The 20,947-nt window shown below is 40.9% G+C and overlaps 1 protein-coding gene across 3 annotated transcripts in view; it reads left to right on the top strand.

Moving 5' to 3' along the window:
* Nucleotides 1-20,947, top strand: part of mvb12bb (multivesicular body subunit 12Bb) — a 49,267-nt gene that overhangs the window by 16,404 nt on the left and 11,916 nt on the right. For 2 of the 3 annotated variants that reach the window (XM_079468280.1, XM_079468281.1), the window contains one exon: nt 5,379-5,473. In XM_079468280.1, coding sequence (XP_079324406.1) covers nt 5,379-5,473 — 95 coding nt within the window. Of the gene's footprint in view, nt 1-5,378; nt 5,474-16,612; nt 17,248-20,947 lie in introns of all 3 variants that reach the window. The other variant, XR_013787342.1, reaches the window with a different exon arrangement.

A 20,947-nucleotide genomic window follows, 5' to 3' on the forward strand; every position in this document is an offset into this window, starting at 1 on the left:
GAGAAAGATATTTGGAAAAATGCTTGTAACCAAACAGTTCTTGGCCACCATTGACTACCATAATAAAACTACTATTTCTTGGTTCTGTTGAACCCAAAATAAAATATTTGGAAGAATGTAGGAAAGCAAACAGTTCTGGGGCACTTTTGACCAACTTTGTCATTTTTCCTACTAGTACTAAGAACAAAAAAATTTATACAGATTCGGAACAACTCAAGGGTGAGTACATGATGACAGAATGTTGTTTTTTTGGGGTGAACCGTCCCTTTAAGTTTCATTGTGCTTTGAAATATTTTATTCAATTTAATAATTTAATGTTTCTTATTATGTTGAACCTTTACAAAACAATATGGCACTTGAAGCTGTTCCATATGTGTTCTATCTACTGTAATATAAAAGATGTAATTTTGGTGACTTGTCATTTGTCTGTCCTTGTTATACTGTTTGTAATCTTTGCAAGTACATTCTTTGCTTTCTACCTTTATAATCTCCAAACAATTGAACGTGTCAATATGCAAACTATTACATTACAGTGAATGTGCTTGCTGGCACAAAAGCATTGTTTATGGGAAAGTCTTGAGCGCTGGGTGCTCTATGCGGTGTTAATATAGTGCTGATGGATGTGTGTCAGCAATTGTGCTCGGGTTCGTTCCAGTGACCTGCGCGTCACCTGCTGAACATCAGCACTCCAAACAACAGATGATCTACAAGTTCTCGGGAAAGGCAGGCCCCGTACGAGATCTGTCGTGACGCCGTCTCCAAATCCCCTTTTTTCAGACCGTCTTCTGTGTACCCTTTCCCAGAAAGCTCTAAAAAGGTTGCAAATTTCCATACACATCAAGTAGACTCAAACTGAGCAGTGCCACAAACAATAGAATCATCAGCAAAGATCTGTGGCTCTTTAGAGCTTCCACGCTCCTATATTCTGCCAAGGAATTCTTCAAGATTCCTCCACACCTGACACGGAACTTTAAGTGGCATAATGACAAGCAGGAAAGCCGCCACTGCAAAGAGCAGCTGTCTACACGGCTTGGGTTGTGTGGGCTGCCTGCTCGGAGCGAGCGCTGAGGTGTTGTCATTGAGCATCTCGGATGAGTGTCAAAACACCCGCTTCCAGATTTCCCTCAGTTCGCGCTGTATTATTTTTATATATAATTTTTATCCTAGTCTTTGCTTCAACCGAGGCTTTGGCGAATTTGTCCACAGCGTGACAGATGTGCTATATGTCTTCCCGGAAACGTCCTTCTGCTTCCATGTCCTCGTCTTGAGTTTCTCATCAGCCACCCATGGAGTTTCCAGCGTGTGCCGTTGGGAGTTTGATATTGAAATTGCCCTGACTAATTGCCGCTTTTGCGATCCCACTTAGAATGACTTGTGTTGTGGAATTATTTTAGCTTGGAATTGGCTGTAAAAGTTGGCAAGCCATTTTGGTTGAAATTGTTTCGCATTTGTTGTTTATGTAAAACTCCTTTGAAGCAAATTCGCCAAAAATCTATTGTCCTGGTACAGTTTATTACCACGTGTTGTCTGTATGTTGGTTTAGCATCTGATTCAGTTATATTATTATAGGGACAGTTCACCCAAAAAATTCAATTCTGTTATTATTTAATCTTAGAGGGGACTTTTTCTTCTGTGAAGATATTTAGCAAATGTCTCTGTGGTTTTGCCCATACAATGAAAGTCAATACGGTTTGGTGGCCAATATTTTTCAAAATATCTCTTCTTTTGTGTTCTTGCGGGAGAAAGAAAGTCATACAGGCTTGAAATGGCACTAGGGCAAAATAATGAAGAAACAATTGTAATGCTTGGGAGAACTATCCCTTAAATATTCTGAATGCTGCCGTAGATTATGGTGAATGCAGCCAACTGTTTAGTAAATAAAAAATACACAGACAAAACACACGAAAGTGCCTCACGAAAGTGTTTCGTAAATTGGCCCATTTATTTCCTCTCTAAGTGAAGTCCACCTACACATCTCTGATGTGCCTGTCTTCTCATTTGAAGTCTTGGCTCTAATTTGTCCAGACCTTCCATCCCAAGTCAATCCTCCTCCACCTTCCAGCCATTGCAATATTCTCGAGAGCTCGACTTTTGTTTCCACTTGTCTTCCATTTGGACTTATTAGGAATCAACCATCAACTGTCCTCTATGTCTCGAGTCCTTTATCTGTCTTCAGACTCCCATCTTCCCAACCTTCTCATTGTCCACTCAACGTTTGGCTTTCACTGGATCTGACTGGAGCTTGTTGAGGAGGGTTTAAAATGTCACCAGATCGGGAAGCAATTTGTACAGCTACCGTTATTCGTGTAAACTTTCACGCTACAGTGTAGAAACTACAGTGAATGATGTATTTGTACTAGTTTTTAAATGAATTCTTTGAGGTATTGTGTTGTGATTATATTCACAATAGGGATGGGTGTCAGTATGGCTCTTGATGTTTTTGAATGATGATTAATTGTACTCAAAACTCCAGTGGCCAACGTAATATAAGCGTTGCGCTGCTGTTGATTATGTAGCGATGCACTAGCCGTGGTTTTATTTTAAGAATTAGATGTGTAATTGATTTGCCATATGTTACCCAAAGCCGGCGTTCCCTGAAACCGTTGAAACAACAGAATTGGGATTGAGTATGGTTATATTGTTTGACAGGTCTGAAGATAAGAAAAATGCTTGATCCTGAAATGCACATTGATTCAGCCACATCCAATTTCCTATTACTTTTTATAGACAGCTCAAAAACAGAAAAAGTTTTAGTGTTTTCGGTGCTTGAAACCAGTATTCAAAGATGACTACATTTTAACATATACAAGATCATCTTCAGATGGTAAATTCTCTAAAGACCAGCTTCTCTTATTTCTATTGTGTGACCTTATCAAAGTGGTGATGTTTTACGTCCAAACCTATTCATGTCGTAAACAGGCTTTTCACCGAATATATCTAATTTCCATTTTCCGTATCGCCGGATATCAGTCTCTATTGTCTTCGCCTGCTCCAATGACTGGGCCGGTTGAGGCCGGCTTCAACGAAAGAGCAGCTTTTTTCAGTTTATGGTTGTTTGTGAAACGTATGACGCGCGGAGAGCCGTGTCGCCAGCTTTCGTTCCCCCCTGCGTTCGAGTCAACCTTTGCAAACGAAGGGAAGTCTTCATTAAATGTGGCAATCGGTTCCACAAGATTGATGCCAACCTTTTAAAAATTCACCATTGGGCCGAATTCAACACGGGCAAATGCTGATGCAGATGAACAGGGAGAAGTCGGGCCCATCGAGAGAAATAAATCTGAGTTGCAGGCTTCAGTTCATAAATACCACAGGCTGTCAGGGAGCATGTTTTATTGCGCCTGATAGAAATTACTGCATTTATTTATCTCATCACACCTGATAGAAATGCAGAATAGCCAGCGAGCCTGTGTTGTGTTGACGTACAGAGGTGCGTTCTGGGGCTGAGCCCCCAGTCATTAATTCAGGTGAATATGTTGATCTGTTTGGTGGATGCTGTGTAGAAAGTGCAAATGTGGTAATTGATACTTGGAGGATTTATTTTTACTTGATCTAACTCTTTAAAAATGCATAACATCAGGTTGATTCAATCTTTAAAGGGATAGTTCACCCAAAAATGATTATTCTGTCATTATCTATTCACTTTCATGTTGTTAGAAACCTGTAAATTAATCTTTCTTCTGTGGAACACATAAAATAATATATCTGTGATAGTTGACCCAAAAAGGAAAATTGTTTAACCATTTATTTACTCTCACGTCATTCTAAACATGCTTGATATAAAGAAGATTTTTTGATTTCACAATGGAAGTCAACCTGGGGTCAGTGTTTGGTTACCAACATTCTTCAAAATATCTTCTTTTATGTCAATCATGTTTAAAATGACAAATAAATGATGAAACAATTTTCATTTTTGGGTCAACTACCACCTAAATAAATATATTTTGTTTTAGTTTTTATTTAGCATTTTAGTTTCACTGTACAATTTAATTCCATTTACACAAAATGAAATTCTCCAGTACATCAACATAACTCGCTTTGCATTTTTCTTGCCCAGAGCACATCAACCATTTCATCCATTTAAATCAAACGCACCCCCTCCTCTATTTACAACATCTAGGCATCTCCTGCTTTGCATTGATATCGCATTTCAGAAGCATTTCAAGCATCCACTTCCGCATTTACCGCCCTAGCTTGCTCTCAAAGTCGCGTTCTCTCGCCGCCTAAATGACATCTTACTCCCCTTGGCGGTGTCACTTTGCTCCTAATCTTCTTCCAAACATGACTCTGGCTGACTCTAATGCATCTGATGCATTCTGTAACCTGTTGGAGATGCTCATTTGGTCTTCAAAGCATGTCTAAAGCAGAATTATTCAGCTCTTCTGATGCAGAGAGACTCGGGCGGCACGGCACTGGATTTATTGATTCCTGTGAGTGAGTCAGAGAGTGTAATTCACCGGCACTTGATTGATGAGGAGAGCAAGTTCAAGCTGTCCATGAATTGCAGCGTACGCTATTTTTGCTCTTCCCCAAAACTTTGATATGGTTAAGCAGTTTGACTTGACATCAGCAGAAGCTGCTTTTGTCCATGCAACGTTTCAGACTGTTTGGAATTGCATTTAGAAGTGTACTGCAGATTTGTTTGCGCGTTTGTTGGATTGGAACTTTGTCTCGACTGACCAAATTTGTGACCACATTTTCTGCATTAGCTATTGCAAATGATTGCAGTAGAGTAGATACATTGGCACTCCTACAATATATTAGTGAACGGGTATGTTGCTCCAAGGAAATGCTAAAGTCCAACAGTTTAGCTGTCCATGCGGTGTGACACTAATAACCCAGACACACAATGATGAGATGATAGAAAGTGTGTATGTGTGTGTATGCAAGACTGAGTTTAGGGACCATTTCTGCTGTTGTTGTGTGTGTGTTGCTGGCTTAGGAAACCCTTCCTATTACCACTGACACCATGACAACCGCTCACAGGCACCTATGAGCCATAGACAGGAATGGAGAGGGAATGGACGGTTAACAATTAGATGAAGTCAGAAATTCATAATGGTGAAGATGGAGACCAACAAGAGACAAATATTGTTTATCGGTTCAAACATTGTTTGTAGCATGTCATTTTTAAAAGCTTCAAAATGGCTACATAATGTATTTGCTCATCCAAATGCATTTTGTATTGTAAGTATAGGGCGACTGATATTGAACATTGAAATATTAGACAGTGAAATTCCAGAAAACGTCGCGTTTTTCCAGTTGAGTCTGTGTGTGACAGCTACTTTTAGATATTTTAGAATGACTACAGCGTGTCCTCTCATTATTTTCCATTTCTGTGACTTGCACGTTGTTAATGGGCTCGGTTCTTGCTTTCCTAGACAAGTCTCTGAGTCTCCGGCCTCCAGTCCTAGCAAAAAGAACCTAGTCAGGCCAGATTATGAACACCACATCAACAACATTTACACCAAATCAGGTCAGTCCATGTGCAATATGTAAATATAAATGAATATTAAGCTTCTTTGTTACAATCTTCTTTTACTGAAGTAATGTCACTAATATATATATTTTTTATATAAATTGTTGACATATGCTATCATGTTACATACACTAAGATCAAATGACAGGATTCTTTTGACAGCGTGATCACAGATGCCTTATGTGAGATAAGACACCTGACAATATTTGCCAGCTGTCGGTAATCGCTTTTCTTTCATGTTTTATGTTCACGCATAACATGTAATGTACGTTGGTCTAAAATGTCCAAATCTCTTTTCTTAATATGATGCCACATGGAATCTTTTTCACATCAGGTCACAATAATGTAACTATAAGGAATAAAAAACATCATTGATTCATGTTTTTGTGAGAACATTTTTGTAACAATATTTTAGGGACTCTAAATACACGTTTCTTTAGCACAATAGAAAATATTGATGGTAGATTAATTTTCTTAATTAACTTGTCAGTTTACATGATAAGGAAATTCTATTGGCCATCTACACCCTACATACCTCTTTTTAAAATGTAACTCTACTATGTTTGGAATGTAAAGACATGTGTGTCTGCATGTTTTTTCTGGCTGGAGAGAGACACCATGTGGTGAGGATGAGCTTAACGGTAGAGACTCAAGAACATCTCTGATGTTTCTTCCTAAACGGAAATGGCACTGCTCAAATTTTGGTCTTTCATGATTCACCAAACTTCATTAAGTTCTTATTTCATTTATTTAAGTATCAGATTTGTTTCAGATGTTTTTATTAGAAATTAAAATGGACACAACAGATCATTTGGTTTGAGTTTTTATCGAAATCTGACTGAACAGATTTATGTATTCAGAGAACAATTTGAGACACTGTTGGGATCTCAAAATTGAGACTGGTTTAAGTTGGAGGCTTAGGCAAAGGTCAGTTCTTCATCTAATCTCATTTTATCTAAGAGAAACAATTGAGATATTAAAGCATTGTCATATTCGGTTGTTATTTAATATACACTAAAATGATATTATAATAAAGAATTATCTTGAAAAGCTGTACAAATAAACAATTTTCTTGGTTAACACGTAGGTTTAAATATAATTTTTACATCCTCATTTTAGATTTTCATGATCTTACTTACTTCTAAAGAGAAGTAAGGACCAGTCCATCATGTGCAGACTTTTCCATAATTGTTTGTTGACAGGTACACTAATCATATCAAAGTTTCAATGGTAAAAAAAAAGAGTTTACGTGCCAGTCACTTTTGACATGGTTTAAATGACAGTAGATTGACTTGTTTCTCGAGTGAGGCCGAAGTAAACGGAAAGGTTCCGTCAGCAAGATGGCTTATGGCATTCTGCTTCCCTGTCGCCATGGTAATGCCATTTGACTGACAGGCAGACACATGCTCTGCCACCAATCATCACTCTGTCACCACAAGTAGTGGCTTCTATTGATCCTCCTTTAGCAACGTCTCTGTGAGCGTCAGTGTTCACAGACTGGTTTAGCCACAGAGTATGTGCGCTGTAAAGTGTCTACAGGGAGTTGTTAAGTGATAGTTCACCCAAAACTATAAATTAAGTTTTCAATCATTTACGCGTCCTATTTTAATTTCTAACCTGTTTGAATGAGCTGACTTGCATTGGTTTTTTGTCCATACGGTCAGAAGTGAAAGGGGGCAAGTGCTGTTCGGTCACCAACATTCTTCAAAATATCTTCTTTTGTGTTCTTCGGAAGAAACGGTTTAAAATTTTGAACAGACAGCTGGATTTGCTTTAATCGTTGGGGATTCGGGGCGCATGCATATGTGTATATATGTATGTGTGTGGGTGTTGACAGCTGGCCAGGTTCGAGCTGGGCTTTAACCATGTGTGCTCTGTCAGGCTCGTAACACCAGCTCCTTCAGGATTGATGAATTGCCTGCTTTCTTGATTAAACCTTCCGTCACTTCCCAACAAAACACACACATGCTGAAAAAAGGCCCCGGCGCATTAAAGTCTAGCCTAGTGGATGAGACTCTCCACGAGTCATCGTCAGACGCATTTGTATCTGTGGATCGGAGGTGCCTGGGTTTTGACATTTATTACCTGAGCATTAAAAACTAATTCTCATTAATTTCGCAAACCCTCGTTGGCTTGACACTCCACGCTCATCTTTAGCAAGACGCGTGTTTCCAGACTCCTCAACCTCTACTTTTGTTTCACCTCCGTCTCTTTGAAGATTTTGGATGTCATTTATTTTTCATTTAGCATGATGGGTTGAAGGGAATATTTCCTAATTAGCGAAGGAACCCGTGTGAAAAAGAGCCGTTTCGCAACATCTGTGAAGTGATGGATTTGAATACAGTCTTTTTTGGGATTATTAATTTGATTCCAGTGAATTTCACATTTTTCCTGTTTAATTAGTGGAATAAAAATGCTCTAGAACTTATTTCACATACGTATGGAGTCGGTGTCACATACTTGGTCGTGAGCTGCGATTCTTCAAATGTTATAAGAACAATATCATGCTATCATTTACATTTTCATCGTTGTCTGTAAGGAACGGGCTAGGATATATCATTTCATTGTCACAGATATTCAATAAACCCTGTTAAACTTCATACATTAACATATGTATTACATGAATCAAAAAGGATGACAGATACCTTAATATGGCATTCAATTATTCCCCGATGCATTAAAAGAAGTTCAATTAGGAGGTGGTTCTTCTTGAGAGACAGAGAGAGGGAGAGATATAAAAACAGAGATGTTTCCGAATTACCTCAAGTTTGCAAAACACCCAAGCGAGTGACGACTATTTTAGATTTTTCCGGAACTGATATTAGTTTCCTTATTAAAGCATGTGCATCCGCATTTAATTTGCTCTAAATAATTGGAAAACGCAACAGAGCTTTCCAATTAAAGCGCCACTTTACGTACTTTAATAATACCCCCATAATATTAGAGCTTATGAAATGACAGGTGAGCCGATGTATGAATAAAACATAAAGGCTCGTAATAAGAGACCGAAAAAAATCGGAGACAGTTGTTGGGGGGCTTTTAAAATGCTTGACTTAATTTGCATATATTAATCTCTTCTTTTCAGCCTTATCGAATGCTCTCGCGTATTTGAAGTTAAAATAGTGATGACAGGCCAGGGTACGCTTCATTTTTCCGCGGATTTATTGCTCCTATAATTCAGGATCTTTAATAAGCCAATATGACTGATCCTCCGAGTTCTGTGGAATTTCGTTAATTGTTCCAGATGGCGCTCACTGATTATGCAAAATTACTTCTTCTTTCCCTCCCTTTTTTTAACCGTCCCCAAGCACACTGTTTTTTGATTGACTAACACGGAGAAAAAAGATTATTTTTGGGCCAGCACTTTCATTAGAAAGCCTCTCATCAGGTTTCAAACAAAAGTTCCATCTTATCTCCGGGTGCAGGCCGTGCGCTGCCACTAGCACCCGCGCTAGCGCTTTGCAGTCGACGAGGATCCCATAGGCTTTTAATCGTGACTCTAATCTCGTGTAGCCCGGCAGCTTCTCCACCCGTGTGGCCATATTTTACAATACCAAAACACTTTAGCCTGAAGTATTAGAGAACGCGCACTCAGCTAGCGACACAAAAACTCATCTGCTAAGTGTGGCTGCTCCATGGCTGGATGGCTAGCCTTGAGGAGCTAGTTGATTAAAACCCCCCAAAGCTAGGCCACCATTTTTCTAGTCCTCGTCTCTGATAGCCGGGGGCCCATTGAAAGTTCACCTTGATTCTGTTTAGCATCAGCTAAATTGCCCTAAATGAATTGTGTATGGATATTTGATGGGTGGTGGTGGGCGGGGGGGCTTGCTTGGAATAGACGGAGAACAGATTTACAGCTGTGTTTTACTTTCGATGGGTACACGATTTAAGCCATGCAATTTCAGGGCAATAAAACCGTTCTGAAAGGAAGCCAAGGACTTCAGGTTGGCGACAGGGCATGAAAGACTGCATACAGCTTCTTTTCCAAAAAAACCATTAATGATTTATTCCTGTGGCCTACGTCGAGGGAGCCTGTGGAGAATGCAGAGGGGATTAGAACTTTGCTTGGCCTGTGGGCATGTCTCAGACAGCAAATGCCGCTAAACGTGAGTCTACAGTTGGATACAAAGTTCTGCTTGTGTATTAGTCCTGTTAATGAAGAGTCTTTCAACAGGGAGGTCTTAAATCATTACTAGAGTATTCTGATATGCTTTTAGAGAGTTTATTCATCTACAGCTTGTTGAATACTGTACATATGTTAAATTATATGTTTTTCATTGGGGTATCTTCAATATATACATTTTGCCTCCATCTCTGTTTGAAACATAAACGCAGTTTACTTTATGTACTTTTTTTTACGGGAGATCAGAGGTGGACAGTACTTAAAGTGATAGTTCACCCAAAATACTAATTCTGTCATCATTTACCAACCCTCTTGTCATTTCAAACCTGTATGACCTTCTTTCATCAGCAGAACACAAAAGAAGATATTTTGAAGAATGTTGTTAACTGGCCCTCATTCAATTGCATTGGTTTTGCGTCCATACAATAGAAGTGAATGGAGACCAGTGCTGTTCAGTTACCAGCTTTCCTCAATAAATCTTCTTTTGTGTTCTGCAGAAGAAAGACTTAAAGGTTTGAAATAATAAGAGGCAGAGTACATGATGACAGATTTCCATTCTTGGTATTTGGTATAAAAGTAATTTGACTGTTTTGCAGTATTTGTAAATTTACTTGACTGCATTGTACAGCATATCATATATTGTACTCTTTAAAATACATTTTGTGTTTTTTTACCTTTGATTCTAAAGTACTTCAAAAATCTAGTACTTTTTACTCAAGTAAAAGTTTAAATAAGCTCAAGTGAGAAAGTGCTAGATTTTTTATGTGCTTTGTAGTGTACCAAAGTCACAACCAATACAGATACTTTAAAATGTACTTGAAAGTAAAAATGCTTTCTTTTCCAAAATAAGTATATAGTGTTTTTTTCCAAGAAAAGTTACAGACTGCAGTTTTAATCAAATGATTCGCAAATAACCTTGTTAATATATTTGCAGATTTAGGCATTTGCTGATTGACACTTTAAGGACAACATTACTGTGGCAGATAAACAAAGCCCTGAACATTAAAAAAATGTTTTGGCTCTTTCTTTCTCATTTTAAAGATTTAAAAGTGCTCTTGTAGTCTTTCCAAACGTGTCCATAAGTTTCTAAGAGATTTGAGTCAATTGTAAGACTAATGAGAATCAAGTGCCCATGGGCCTAATCAGAGTCCGGGCTCTCATTCCTCAAAACTCCATCTCGCAGCCCAGAATAAGATCTGTTCCACCATTAGTCTCCAGCCCATCAAACATGGCTGCCCTCAATAGATGGTCCTGTCTAGCCTTCCCATTGCCCTCATGTTCGGCGGTCTTTGTTATCGCACATCTAATTAGAACTTGATAAAAATATTTCCCTCGAAATCCAGCCATTAAATATAGGTTAAGGAGATTTATGATCAAATATGCTCTTAAAGATCTTTTAATGGGCCTGTGGACTCGTTAAGTTGGTTATTAACGAGCCCCTCATACATAGCGCGATTTAAACTCGCAATGAGATTCCGGGCAATGAAGGCAGTTCTGATAAGGGGTAAGTGGGCCCCCCAAAGGCTGTTTTGAAGGTCTGCCTGCTTAGTGCCTCCTTTTTACAGCTGTATGAAGACTCTATTTTGTCTGCAAGATTGCCATTTTGTGGCAGGTATTGTCATAATGTACAGTGTTATAATACTTGGTTATGGAGTCACCTAACTGAAATATTTCTCAGACTTGAAAACCTTTAGATCTGATGGCATATGCTTAAATGTTTCAAAATTATAATTGTGGCAAAATATTAATAATAATACCGTTTAATAAAAACATTTTTATTAATTGATGAATAACGACAAAAAAGGAGCCAAAAATATCTTAGGTGGGTAGTTCTTTAAAAAGCATGTTGGGACCTCAAGAAGCTGCTTGATTAAATAAGAAAATATGGGTTTTGGATTATTTTTTATGTTGTTGTAGTTACCAGTTGAACAACCGTTACTTGGCTAAACTTAAATGTGACAAAGTTACATGAACCATTCAATAAATAGTTTATTTAATATAATATATAATATAATTTATTACTATATAATAAAATTCAACTAGTTGTTAAATACAATTATTATACAATCAAAAATGAATATAACATTTATATAAACTAAATAAAATATAAATAGTTACAGTATATTATTAGCCACTAGCCAGACCGATCAACACATACAAACCAGATGTTAACTTCGGGCCATGTGCGTGAATGAAATGTCTATACGTCATAAACCCCGCCTCTATGAAAGCAACTGGACGTATCGCAAACAAATTTAGTTACACTTCAAATACATTTCTCATCACGCTTAGGTATTTTCAAGTATTCGTTTTTCCAATACGTTTTCATTTTTTACGATGCTATAAAAATGGAGCGTGGTCATTATACAGTATTTGACTGTATCTGTGTTTCACTGGTAATCCGTAGCACATTATTCTAACGCTGGATTCACACAGGGTGTCAACGCTTGACGGAGGGCGTGGCCGACGTGATCATCATAGTGACAACAGCCAATGAAATTGGTCTCCGGTCTTGCATGAACACAATTGGCTAGTGTCTGCACTAGGTTATTTGCGTGATCTGATTGGCTGACACAAGTGAAGTCAGTGAAGTGACGCTGACGGACCCACAATTCAGTTCGGCAACGAAAGACGTCACCTATTCAAAGTAAATGAGGAGCATTGACGCTGACGCTAAACAGAATTTCACCTTATTTTAATGTACACTTACTAATAATCTTTACAGTTACTGTAATCGACACTAATCCAAATTTTGTCCCCCTACTACCACCCAAATTCATCATTGAGTTCTCATTGTCACTGCACATATTTGCTGGCCAAACTGTAGCTGTCAAACCTTATGCACATATTCTAATCTTTGAATGACACATCTGAGCTAAAGTGTCTGCCTCAGCTTCTTGTCACCGCAAATGTAATGCTACGCCGATTAACATAATTAATGAGGAATGGCGGCGCAGCATTGGTGGATTGGTTTAAGGAGATGATGAATGGGCCTATGGCTGCACCAGTGACTGCCAACGAGGCCTCTCATGCTGTCATCCCTCCTGCCTGAGTCCTGGCACACATCATTACTCACCGGGCCGAGTTGCCACTTTACATTGCCCTACAGCCGCCAACATGGAAAACTTAATAACACTCTTCAGCTCTGAGGGGATCTTTTGAGGCTCCGTGCCAGTGATTGTCTGTCTGGAGTGCCAATGGAACTTAAAAGGAATTATGGGACGTCCAGCTCAAAATAGCTCCGATACTGACCGCTTCCTGCATTCAGGGTAAAAATTGCTCCATCAAGTGACCCCAACACCACTCCTTTATTTTGCTTTTCTTTCTTGTACGGTTCAGTGTCCCTTTCCAAGTACGCCCTACCTCCTGCTCCAGCATGGTGAGTTAGCATACCCACAGAACCGCTAATTAAGAGGGGATTTGGTATAATTGCGCCTTCTGCTGCGGCCCATCCGGCACACGCAATTTAGCGACGGGTCTGTTGCCAGCTCTGCTGCTCGCGTGTGCTCTGAAGAGGCCAAGCCCATTTACTCTAAAAGTCTTGAGCACTCCAGATAACTGTGCTACCATTACAGTAACACTAGACCCCAAACATGCCTGAGCCGGTGCTAATCTCTCTAGTCCACTTCACTGAACCCTAGTCCACTTGTTTCTAGTGTTTAGTATTTGACTTTTATTTGTTTAATAACCCTTATGATCAATTACAGAAGTTTTGAATTAAATGAAGCTTTTACTTTAACTCCCAACCATTTTTTACTTAAAGGGTAAGTTTACCCAAAGTTGAAAATGAGGTCCTCATTTGCTCACCCTTTTGTCCTTTCGAACCTTTATGGCTCGCTTTCTTTTGCGGTATACGAAGATATTTTGAAGAATGGCAATGGCCCCCTCTGACTTGCATTGGTTTGGTTATCAACAAACATGAAAGTCATTCATGTTTGATATGAAATAAGGTGAGTAAATGATGACAGACATTTCAGTGGAGGAACTATCACTTCAATCAAAGCGTATTTGGCATTTTATTTGCCATATGTTTGGCATAATATTAAAGATTCAACCGGTTCTTGTACATTCATAGTAGAATCCAGAATTGTATTGTTGCTTCTGTTGGACCTCTGCAACACATTGATTGAAAATACAAATTTTAAATGGTTTTAAGAAGTCTAATTTCATTTACATTTTCTGCACATTTGATCATTTATCAGACACTTTTGTCCAAAGTGACTTACAAATGATAGGACATTAACACTGGCAAAGTGTCTAAATTTATTTCCATTTAGTTTGTGAGCAGTTCTCTTAAGAATAATAAAAAAGCATTTTACTTTTAAAGTATCACTTTGATTTTGTTAGGATTCTTTGACATGTTCGAGATGTTAAAGGGCTCCAAACAGAGCATGAGGGTTAAAGCTCATATAACAGAAGCTGGAAGTCTTTCTGCTCTGTAAGCTTATTGTCAGGCTTCACTTCAGTTTATTTGGCACTTCCTTCACTCTGGAAGACAGATCGAGACAGACAGTGCCCAGTGGGTAATATTTTCCCCTACCGGAACCCCAGGGCCACATTTCATCCAGATGGAAAAATAACATTAAGTTTAGAATAAACTTAAAAGTTGCAATTTGTCATTTATCACTTATGCCAGCTGACTTTTTCAGAAAAGTTTATTCGTGCCACATGGCGAAATTTGCTAAATTTTCTGTTCAGCTGTAGTTTTAATTTTTCAATGAAAATGTTGTTTAAAACTAATCAGCCCTTCTTGTTTACGCTATTCATATAGCTTTAGATTTTTATGATTTGGATTATTGAAATCAGTTTGGTTAGTGTATTTTATTTGTATCTCTGTTGCATTTTTTTGTTTAATTGTTCAAGTCTTTAACCAGTTAAAAGAATTATCGTTCAGGGAATTGGTCTCGAAATCAAAACAATTTGTTAACGAACATTTCAGGCAGCAATTTCGATGCCTAGATGGAGCACGATCCGCAATGATACAAATTATAAATGAAATTGAATTTCAGATGCAAGACGACGGAATGGCAAGGGCCTCGACAGAGTCATTAAAAGATGCTGAAAATAGCAGCGAGCCGTCATCTGTTCTCATAGCACGGGTCAGGAGCGCTGACACTTCCAAAACTCCTCCTGTCAGGGCAGGGGGCCATTTGTATTCTCTCTCATTAGGCAATTTGACTAATGACCAGGCTGGGCTTTGGAGGGGCCCGGGCAGACCTCCTCGTCCAGGCTTCACCAGGCTGCAGCTCTATTGGAATGGCACAGATGGTAAACCCGGGCGACAAAATATACGACAATATGTCTATGAGATGGCTTTGGGCGGCGAGCGCAATTTTTCTTTAAAAGAAGGAAGGATTGAGGCTGGAGCTAGTCGGCTGTTCAGAGAAAACGTTGGTGGGATAGATCTAGGTGGTTTAACCTCTATTCTCTCGAGTATTTCTGAGTACAAGTCTCATGCACGGGCTACACCCACTGGGCAACCCGCCCTTCCCACCAACTTTCACATCCACTTGCACTTCTGTCCTTTATGCATGACCTGCTACTGCATCGAGTCAGACTCAGTCTGCCGTTGCTCTCCTGTGGTTTGGCTGGATGTTGTCGAGTTGAGGAGATTTAATTGTGTGGGTTGGGGTGAAGAGGTAAGAATAGGGGAACGTCTGATTGGTTGTATAGAAAAACGAGTGTTAATAACTTCTATCGGATGAATGTTGAAATTGCAGTGATGGGTTTAAGCATATTCATTAACCCCTAAGCGCTCCACATTAACCCTATGAACACAACATTTTTCTGCTGCTAGAATGCATATCATTTGATGCATGTTCTTTGTAACAATACTTGTTTTATCACTAAAAACTAATTTTAACAGTATTCGACTGCACCATTTAACTATATTATGAAAGCCAAAGCTCCCTCTAGGGACGTCCTCATTTATAAGAACACTATGAAAGTAAAGTAAGATTTAGTGTAAGTTTAAAAATACAAGGTTATGTCAGTGTTATTGTGTGCATGTGTAATGGGATTAGGTGATTGACAGCAGGGTTAGCCTATCAGCGAGTAGTACCTTCCATTTAAAGGCTGATTGGCTGTTACCTGGTATGCGTCACGTCCGATTTCCCCGTTGTTTTGATCGCGTTGACTCTGATTGTAGGTAAGCGTGCTATGTTTTTATGTGATAATTCTTGGAATTGTTGTTGTGCGTAGTTTTTAATTGTTTTTATTAATCAGTGCAGCTTTGGTGCCGTGTTGCCCGGCATACTGCTTAGTTGGTTTGATGACTGTTCACCTCTCAGGTACATTTATGGTTAAAAGCTTGTGATCTAGTGCGAAAATGGTTGCGTGGGTTTAACATGCTTTTCGGGTATCAAATAGGTGTGATTCCCTGTATCCTATTGTGTTCGCGGTGGGCATGACTGACCAATCCGTGTCCGTTAAGTGTGCTATCTAGCTTGACAACCTGATGGATTCTCCCTCTCGTTCTATGCCGTGATTTTACGCTGCGATTAAAGTGCTGCAGTTTATACGGCCAGTGTATACGCGACCATCATCGTAAACAAAAGGGGACTGCTCGCTTGGTTATAATCGGGGCGTTATATATACATATAATCCCGCTTCATACATCTCTGCCTTGTGTGGAAGGACTATTAAGCTCCTCCTGCTTGCAGCGGAGCTAGCTCCCTTCTGTTGTTTCTGTTATTTAACCTTTTTCTTTTGTTTTGTTACTTTTATTTCCATGAATTACGGTTTGTTTAGTTTTATTTATTTGCTTTTCTCTCTGCTCCTTATTGTAAGGGCAGTAAATTGCTAATAGCTTGGGATATCTGTGATCAACCATCTGTTTGTGAAATCCTATTTGTGTGTGAGCATCTACTGAGTTAAAGTCTCGTAGTAGACCAACAATTGATCTTCCTAACTGGATTGTTTTTCTTTATGTTTGTTATTTCCATTTATTAATTTGGACTCTATTAATGTCAACACTGCCATCTTTATTGTTATAGTTTCTTATTATTTTGCAGGAGCTGAGGTCCCACGGGTGGATTGCTCTTTCTGGTGGTGGTCCTATCGTGTGCAGTGTACACTCGAGTGTGTGAAAGTGTGATTAAACTGCACGGGTGTGAGTGTCGTGTGGAAGTGTGTCCCGTAGAATCGAACTCCCCAGTGCTTCCTGCCGTTGGGAGCTTCAGCCCTGCTGGTATTTAGATTTGTTTTACAGCTGCTCTATATCAAGTTGGTTTGTATGTGTTTCTGTTTGTTTTATTTGAAGTGGGGTTTCAATGTCCCATCTAACATTTTAAAGGATTTTCCTAGTAATAAACATTTGTATTTTTGTATTACTCGCGTCTCTTGTCTACTTCCATGAGGGAACTGAACCTGTGTGCTTTGCTCATAGTTTGAGTATTTTTCCCTGGGATTAATTCCTAGGGTGGCGTAGTCGGACTCTTTATTCGTGAATAGAACTTACTCTGTGTCTCAAATTTCACCACCTCGTCACATTCTGGCGTAGTCGGCAGGGTCCCCTCTGGTGTAGTACAGAGACGTGGGTATTTTGTGTTTGTTGTTTTTCTTTCTTTCTTTGTTCTCTGGTAGGAACCAGACAGTAACAGTTGCTCTGTGGTGGATCGGCACAAGTTAACTTTAATCTCTATTTGTGGTAAGTGCTTGTGCAGTTACAGAAATGGAGGATGAATTGAACGAGTTAAGGGATTTAGTAGCTCAATTAAAAGCTGATAACGAAAGGCTGCGGCAAGAGCCAGTGTCTGTTGCACAGCCGGGTCCATCTAGTGTTACTATTCCTGTCGGTGCAGATCCCCCACGTATTGGTGCTGGTGTTTCAACATCGGAGCGGTTTGTTTTCGTTCCTCGCGATCGTAGGTGCCCAAAATTTAGTGGCCGGTCGGGTATTGGCATCAATGAGTGGGTGGAGGAGGCCCAGGCCTGTATGCGGCTTCGCCATCTGTCTACAGCTGATCAGGCATTTTTCTTGTTTGATCATCTGGAGGGTGAGGCGAGGGAAGAAATTCGTTATCGGTCGAGGAACGAGAGGGAGGATCCGGATGAAATTATTAAAGTATTATGTGAATTATATGGTTGCAATAAGTCTTATGTAGCACTTCAGGAGTCATTCTTTTCCAGAAGACAACTGGACGGGGAGACCTTGGTGGAGTTCTCCTTGGCCCTGATGAGTCTTCTGGATAAAGTTAAAAGTCAGTCACCCCATGGTATGCCTAACGCCGAAATTTTGCTAAGAGATCAGTTCGTTGAATATGTTAATGATTGCGCTCTTCGACGTGAACTTAAGCAATTGGTGCGTCGCCAGCCCACTGCCACTTTGTTCGACATTCGCAGTGAAGCTCTTCGTTGGGAAAGAGAAGGCATGCCGGGTGGGGTGCGTAGTCGAAGTCAGTCTGTTCCATCCGCTTATGGCATTCAATATGGGGTGCAGGGACATCAGCATGGAAATAGTGGTTCAGCAACATCAGAAATGAGTGAACTACGGGAAATGCTTAGAAAGCAGCAACAACAACTGAATCAGTTAACCCAAGGTATGGCTCAGCTGCAGAATCCCCAGCCACGTTCGCGACCATTTAGGGCTAATTTAATTTGCAGAAGGTGTCAGCAACCTGGCCATTTTGCCAGTGATTGCGATGGGGTGCGGATATCCGTTCCACCATCAGCCCGTGTGACTTCTGCTTTAATGAGAGGTGGACAGCCATTATCCGTACAGCCGCCGGAAAACTAGTTCCCACCGAGTTGCAGGGCCAAAATTTGGTTGGGAAAAGGGTAGGCTCCAAAAATGTATCTGGTTCTGATTTTATGTCACGTTTTATGTCGTCTTGCCCACAGCTTGTTGTATTGATGGGTGGGGTTAAGGTACCCTGCCTGGTGGACACCGGTTCCATGGTGTCCACCATTACTGAAAGTTGGTTTGTGACTAATTTTGGGTTGTGGGGTCAGGAACAGCTTAGAGCATGCCATTGGTTACAGCTTCGAGCAGCCAATGGCCTTTCAATTCCCTATGTCGGCTATTTGGAATTAGACGTGGAGCTCTGTGGGCGAGTAGTTTTAAGTTGTGGTGTGCTGGTGGTCAGAGATCCCCCTGGTGGTATATGTGCAGATGTTCCTGGGGTTTTGGGCATGAACATCCTGGGACGCTGCTACCAGGAGCTCTTTGGCCAGCATGGCACAGCTCTCTTCGACCTACCAGTCGTGTCACAGGCCCCTCACTCTGTTTTTCAGGCTTTACAACATTGCCATCAGGTTGACGGCCAGTCTGTTTCAGATTGTGGGGGACGAGTCAAAGTGCGGGGACGTAGGGCGTGTCGCATCTCAGGTGGCACAATGACATTTGTTGCTGCAACCTGCTCGATGACATATTCGAGCGTTACAGTACTGTTTGAACCACCAGTTTCTGGTCTACCAGCGGGCTTGCTGGCATCTCCTTCTCTTTTAAGGGTAGACCGTGGTACAGTCTATGTGCCCATAGTTAACGTGGGCACGGTCGATGTAGTGCTGTACGCTAGCACTGTTATTGGCACAGTGAATAAAGTTGATGTGATAAGTTTGCCACCAGAGGTCACAGAAGTTAAGACCGTTACGGCCAAGGTCAATACACAGGTTGTGCAGGCCCCCTCTACCATACAGGAGAAGATAGCGATGCTTGATTTATCTGTGTTATCTGAAGAAGAACAGGTTAAGGTCAGGGCATTACTGGAGAAGTATTTGCCTGTGTTCTCTATGAACGATGGGGATTTGGGATGTACTAATCGGATATCCCATGAAATCCCCTTGTTGGATGACATCCCTGTTAGGCAGCGGTTCCGGCGAATCCCTCCATCAGAGTATGAGGTGGTAAAGGCACATATCAATCAATTGTTGGAAACTCAGGTAATTCGAGAGAGCTGCAGTCCCTATGCTTCGCCTATTGTCCTTGTTAAAAAGAAGGATGGTAGTCTGCGCATGTGTGTGGACTACCGTCGCTTAAATTCAAAGACTAGGAAGGATGCGTTCCCTCTACCACGTATTGAGGAGACTTTGGACTCGCTGGCTGGGGCCCGTTGGTTTTCTACCATGGACCTGGCCAGCGGGTACAATCAGGTACCTGTAGCTGAGGTCGATAAATCTAAAACTGCTTTTTGCACACCTTTCGGCCTATTTGAGTGGAATAGGATGCCATTTGGGTTGTGCAATGCCCCAAGCACCTTCCAACGATTGATGGAGCGGTTATTTGGTGAGCAGCAGTGCCAGTCCCTCCTTTTATACCTCGATGATATTATTGTCTTTTCCTCCTCGGTGGATCAACATCTTGCTCGGATGGAGGTTGTCCTGAGCCGCTTGCAGACAGAAGGTTTGAAGGTCAAACTATCAAAGTGTGCTTTTTTCCAAAAGAGAGTGCATTATTTGGGGCATGTCATTTCTTCAGAGGGAGTGTCTACTGACCCCGGTAAGGTGGAGGTAGTTGCACAATGGCCTTGTCCCACCAGTGTTACAGAATTGCGCTCTTTCTTGGGATTTGCTAGCTATTATCGACGGTATGTAGAGGGGTTTGCCAAGCTGGCTGCCCCCCTTCACAGGTTGGTGGCACGGCTGTCAAGCCCAAAGCGCCCGAAACAGGGAGGTCGGGAGTTTACTGAAGCTTGGTCCTCGGAATGTCAGTGTGGCTTTGAGGAGTTGAAAGGTAAATTAACCACAGCCCCAGTGCTTGCCTACGCTGACTTTTCATTACCTTTCATTTTAGAGGTAGATGCCAGTCATGAAGGCCTCGGGGCAGTCCTTTCACAGGAGCAAGAAGGCAAGGTGCGCCCTATAGCGTATGGCAGCCGCAGTCTTAGGCCCACTGAGCGCAATACATCTAACTATAGCTCCATGAAACTGGAGTTCTTGGCTCTCAAGTGGGCCATGACTGAAAAGTTTAGAGAGTACTTGCTGGGCCAGAAATCTGTGGTGTTTACTGATAACAACCCCCTTAGTTACCTGACTTCTGCAAAACTGGGTGCCATGGAGCAACGCTGGGCTTCTCAATTGGCTTCATTTGATTTCGAGATCAAGTATAGGTCAGGGAGAAGCAACCGCAATGCTGACGCCTTGTCACGTCAAAACTTTTCAGGTACAGGTGAAGTGCCCCAGTTGTGTTCCGGTATGGCCGTTCCAGTGGCATTGCAGCGAGCTTCCCAAGGTGGATTTGTGGCCTTGGTCAATCAGGTGACCTCATTTCCTGATGCTTCAAATGGCGACATGGGTGCTCAGCAGGTAGCAGACCCAGTCATAGGAGAGTTGTTGGAGTTTTGGAGGCGTAAGTTGCCCCCGACTCCTGAAGAGCGCAAGAAACTCTCCAGGTCTGCCATTGTTCTGCT

Source organism: Barbatula barbatula (genome assembly GCF_947034865.1).
Source record: "Barbatula barbatula genome assembly, chromosome: 11".
Lineage (NCBI taxonomy): Eukaryota > Metazoa > Chordata > Actinopteri > Cypriniformes > Nemacheilidae > Barbatula > Barbatula barbatula.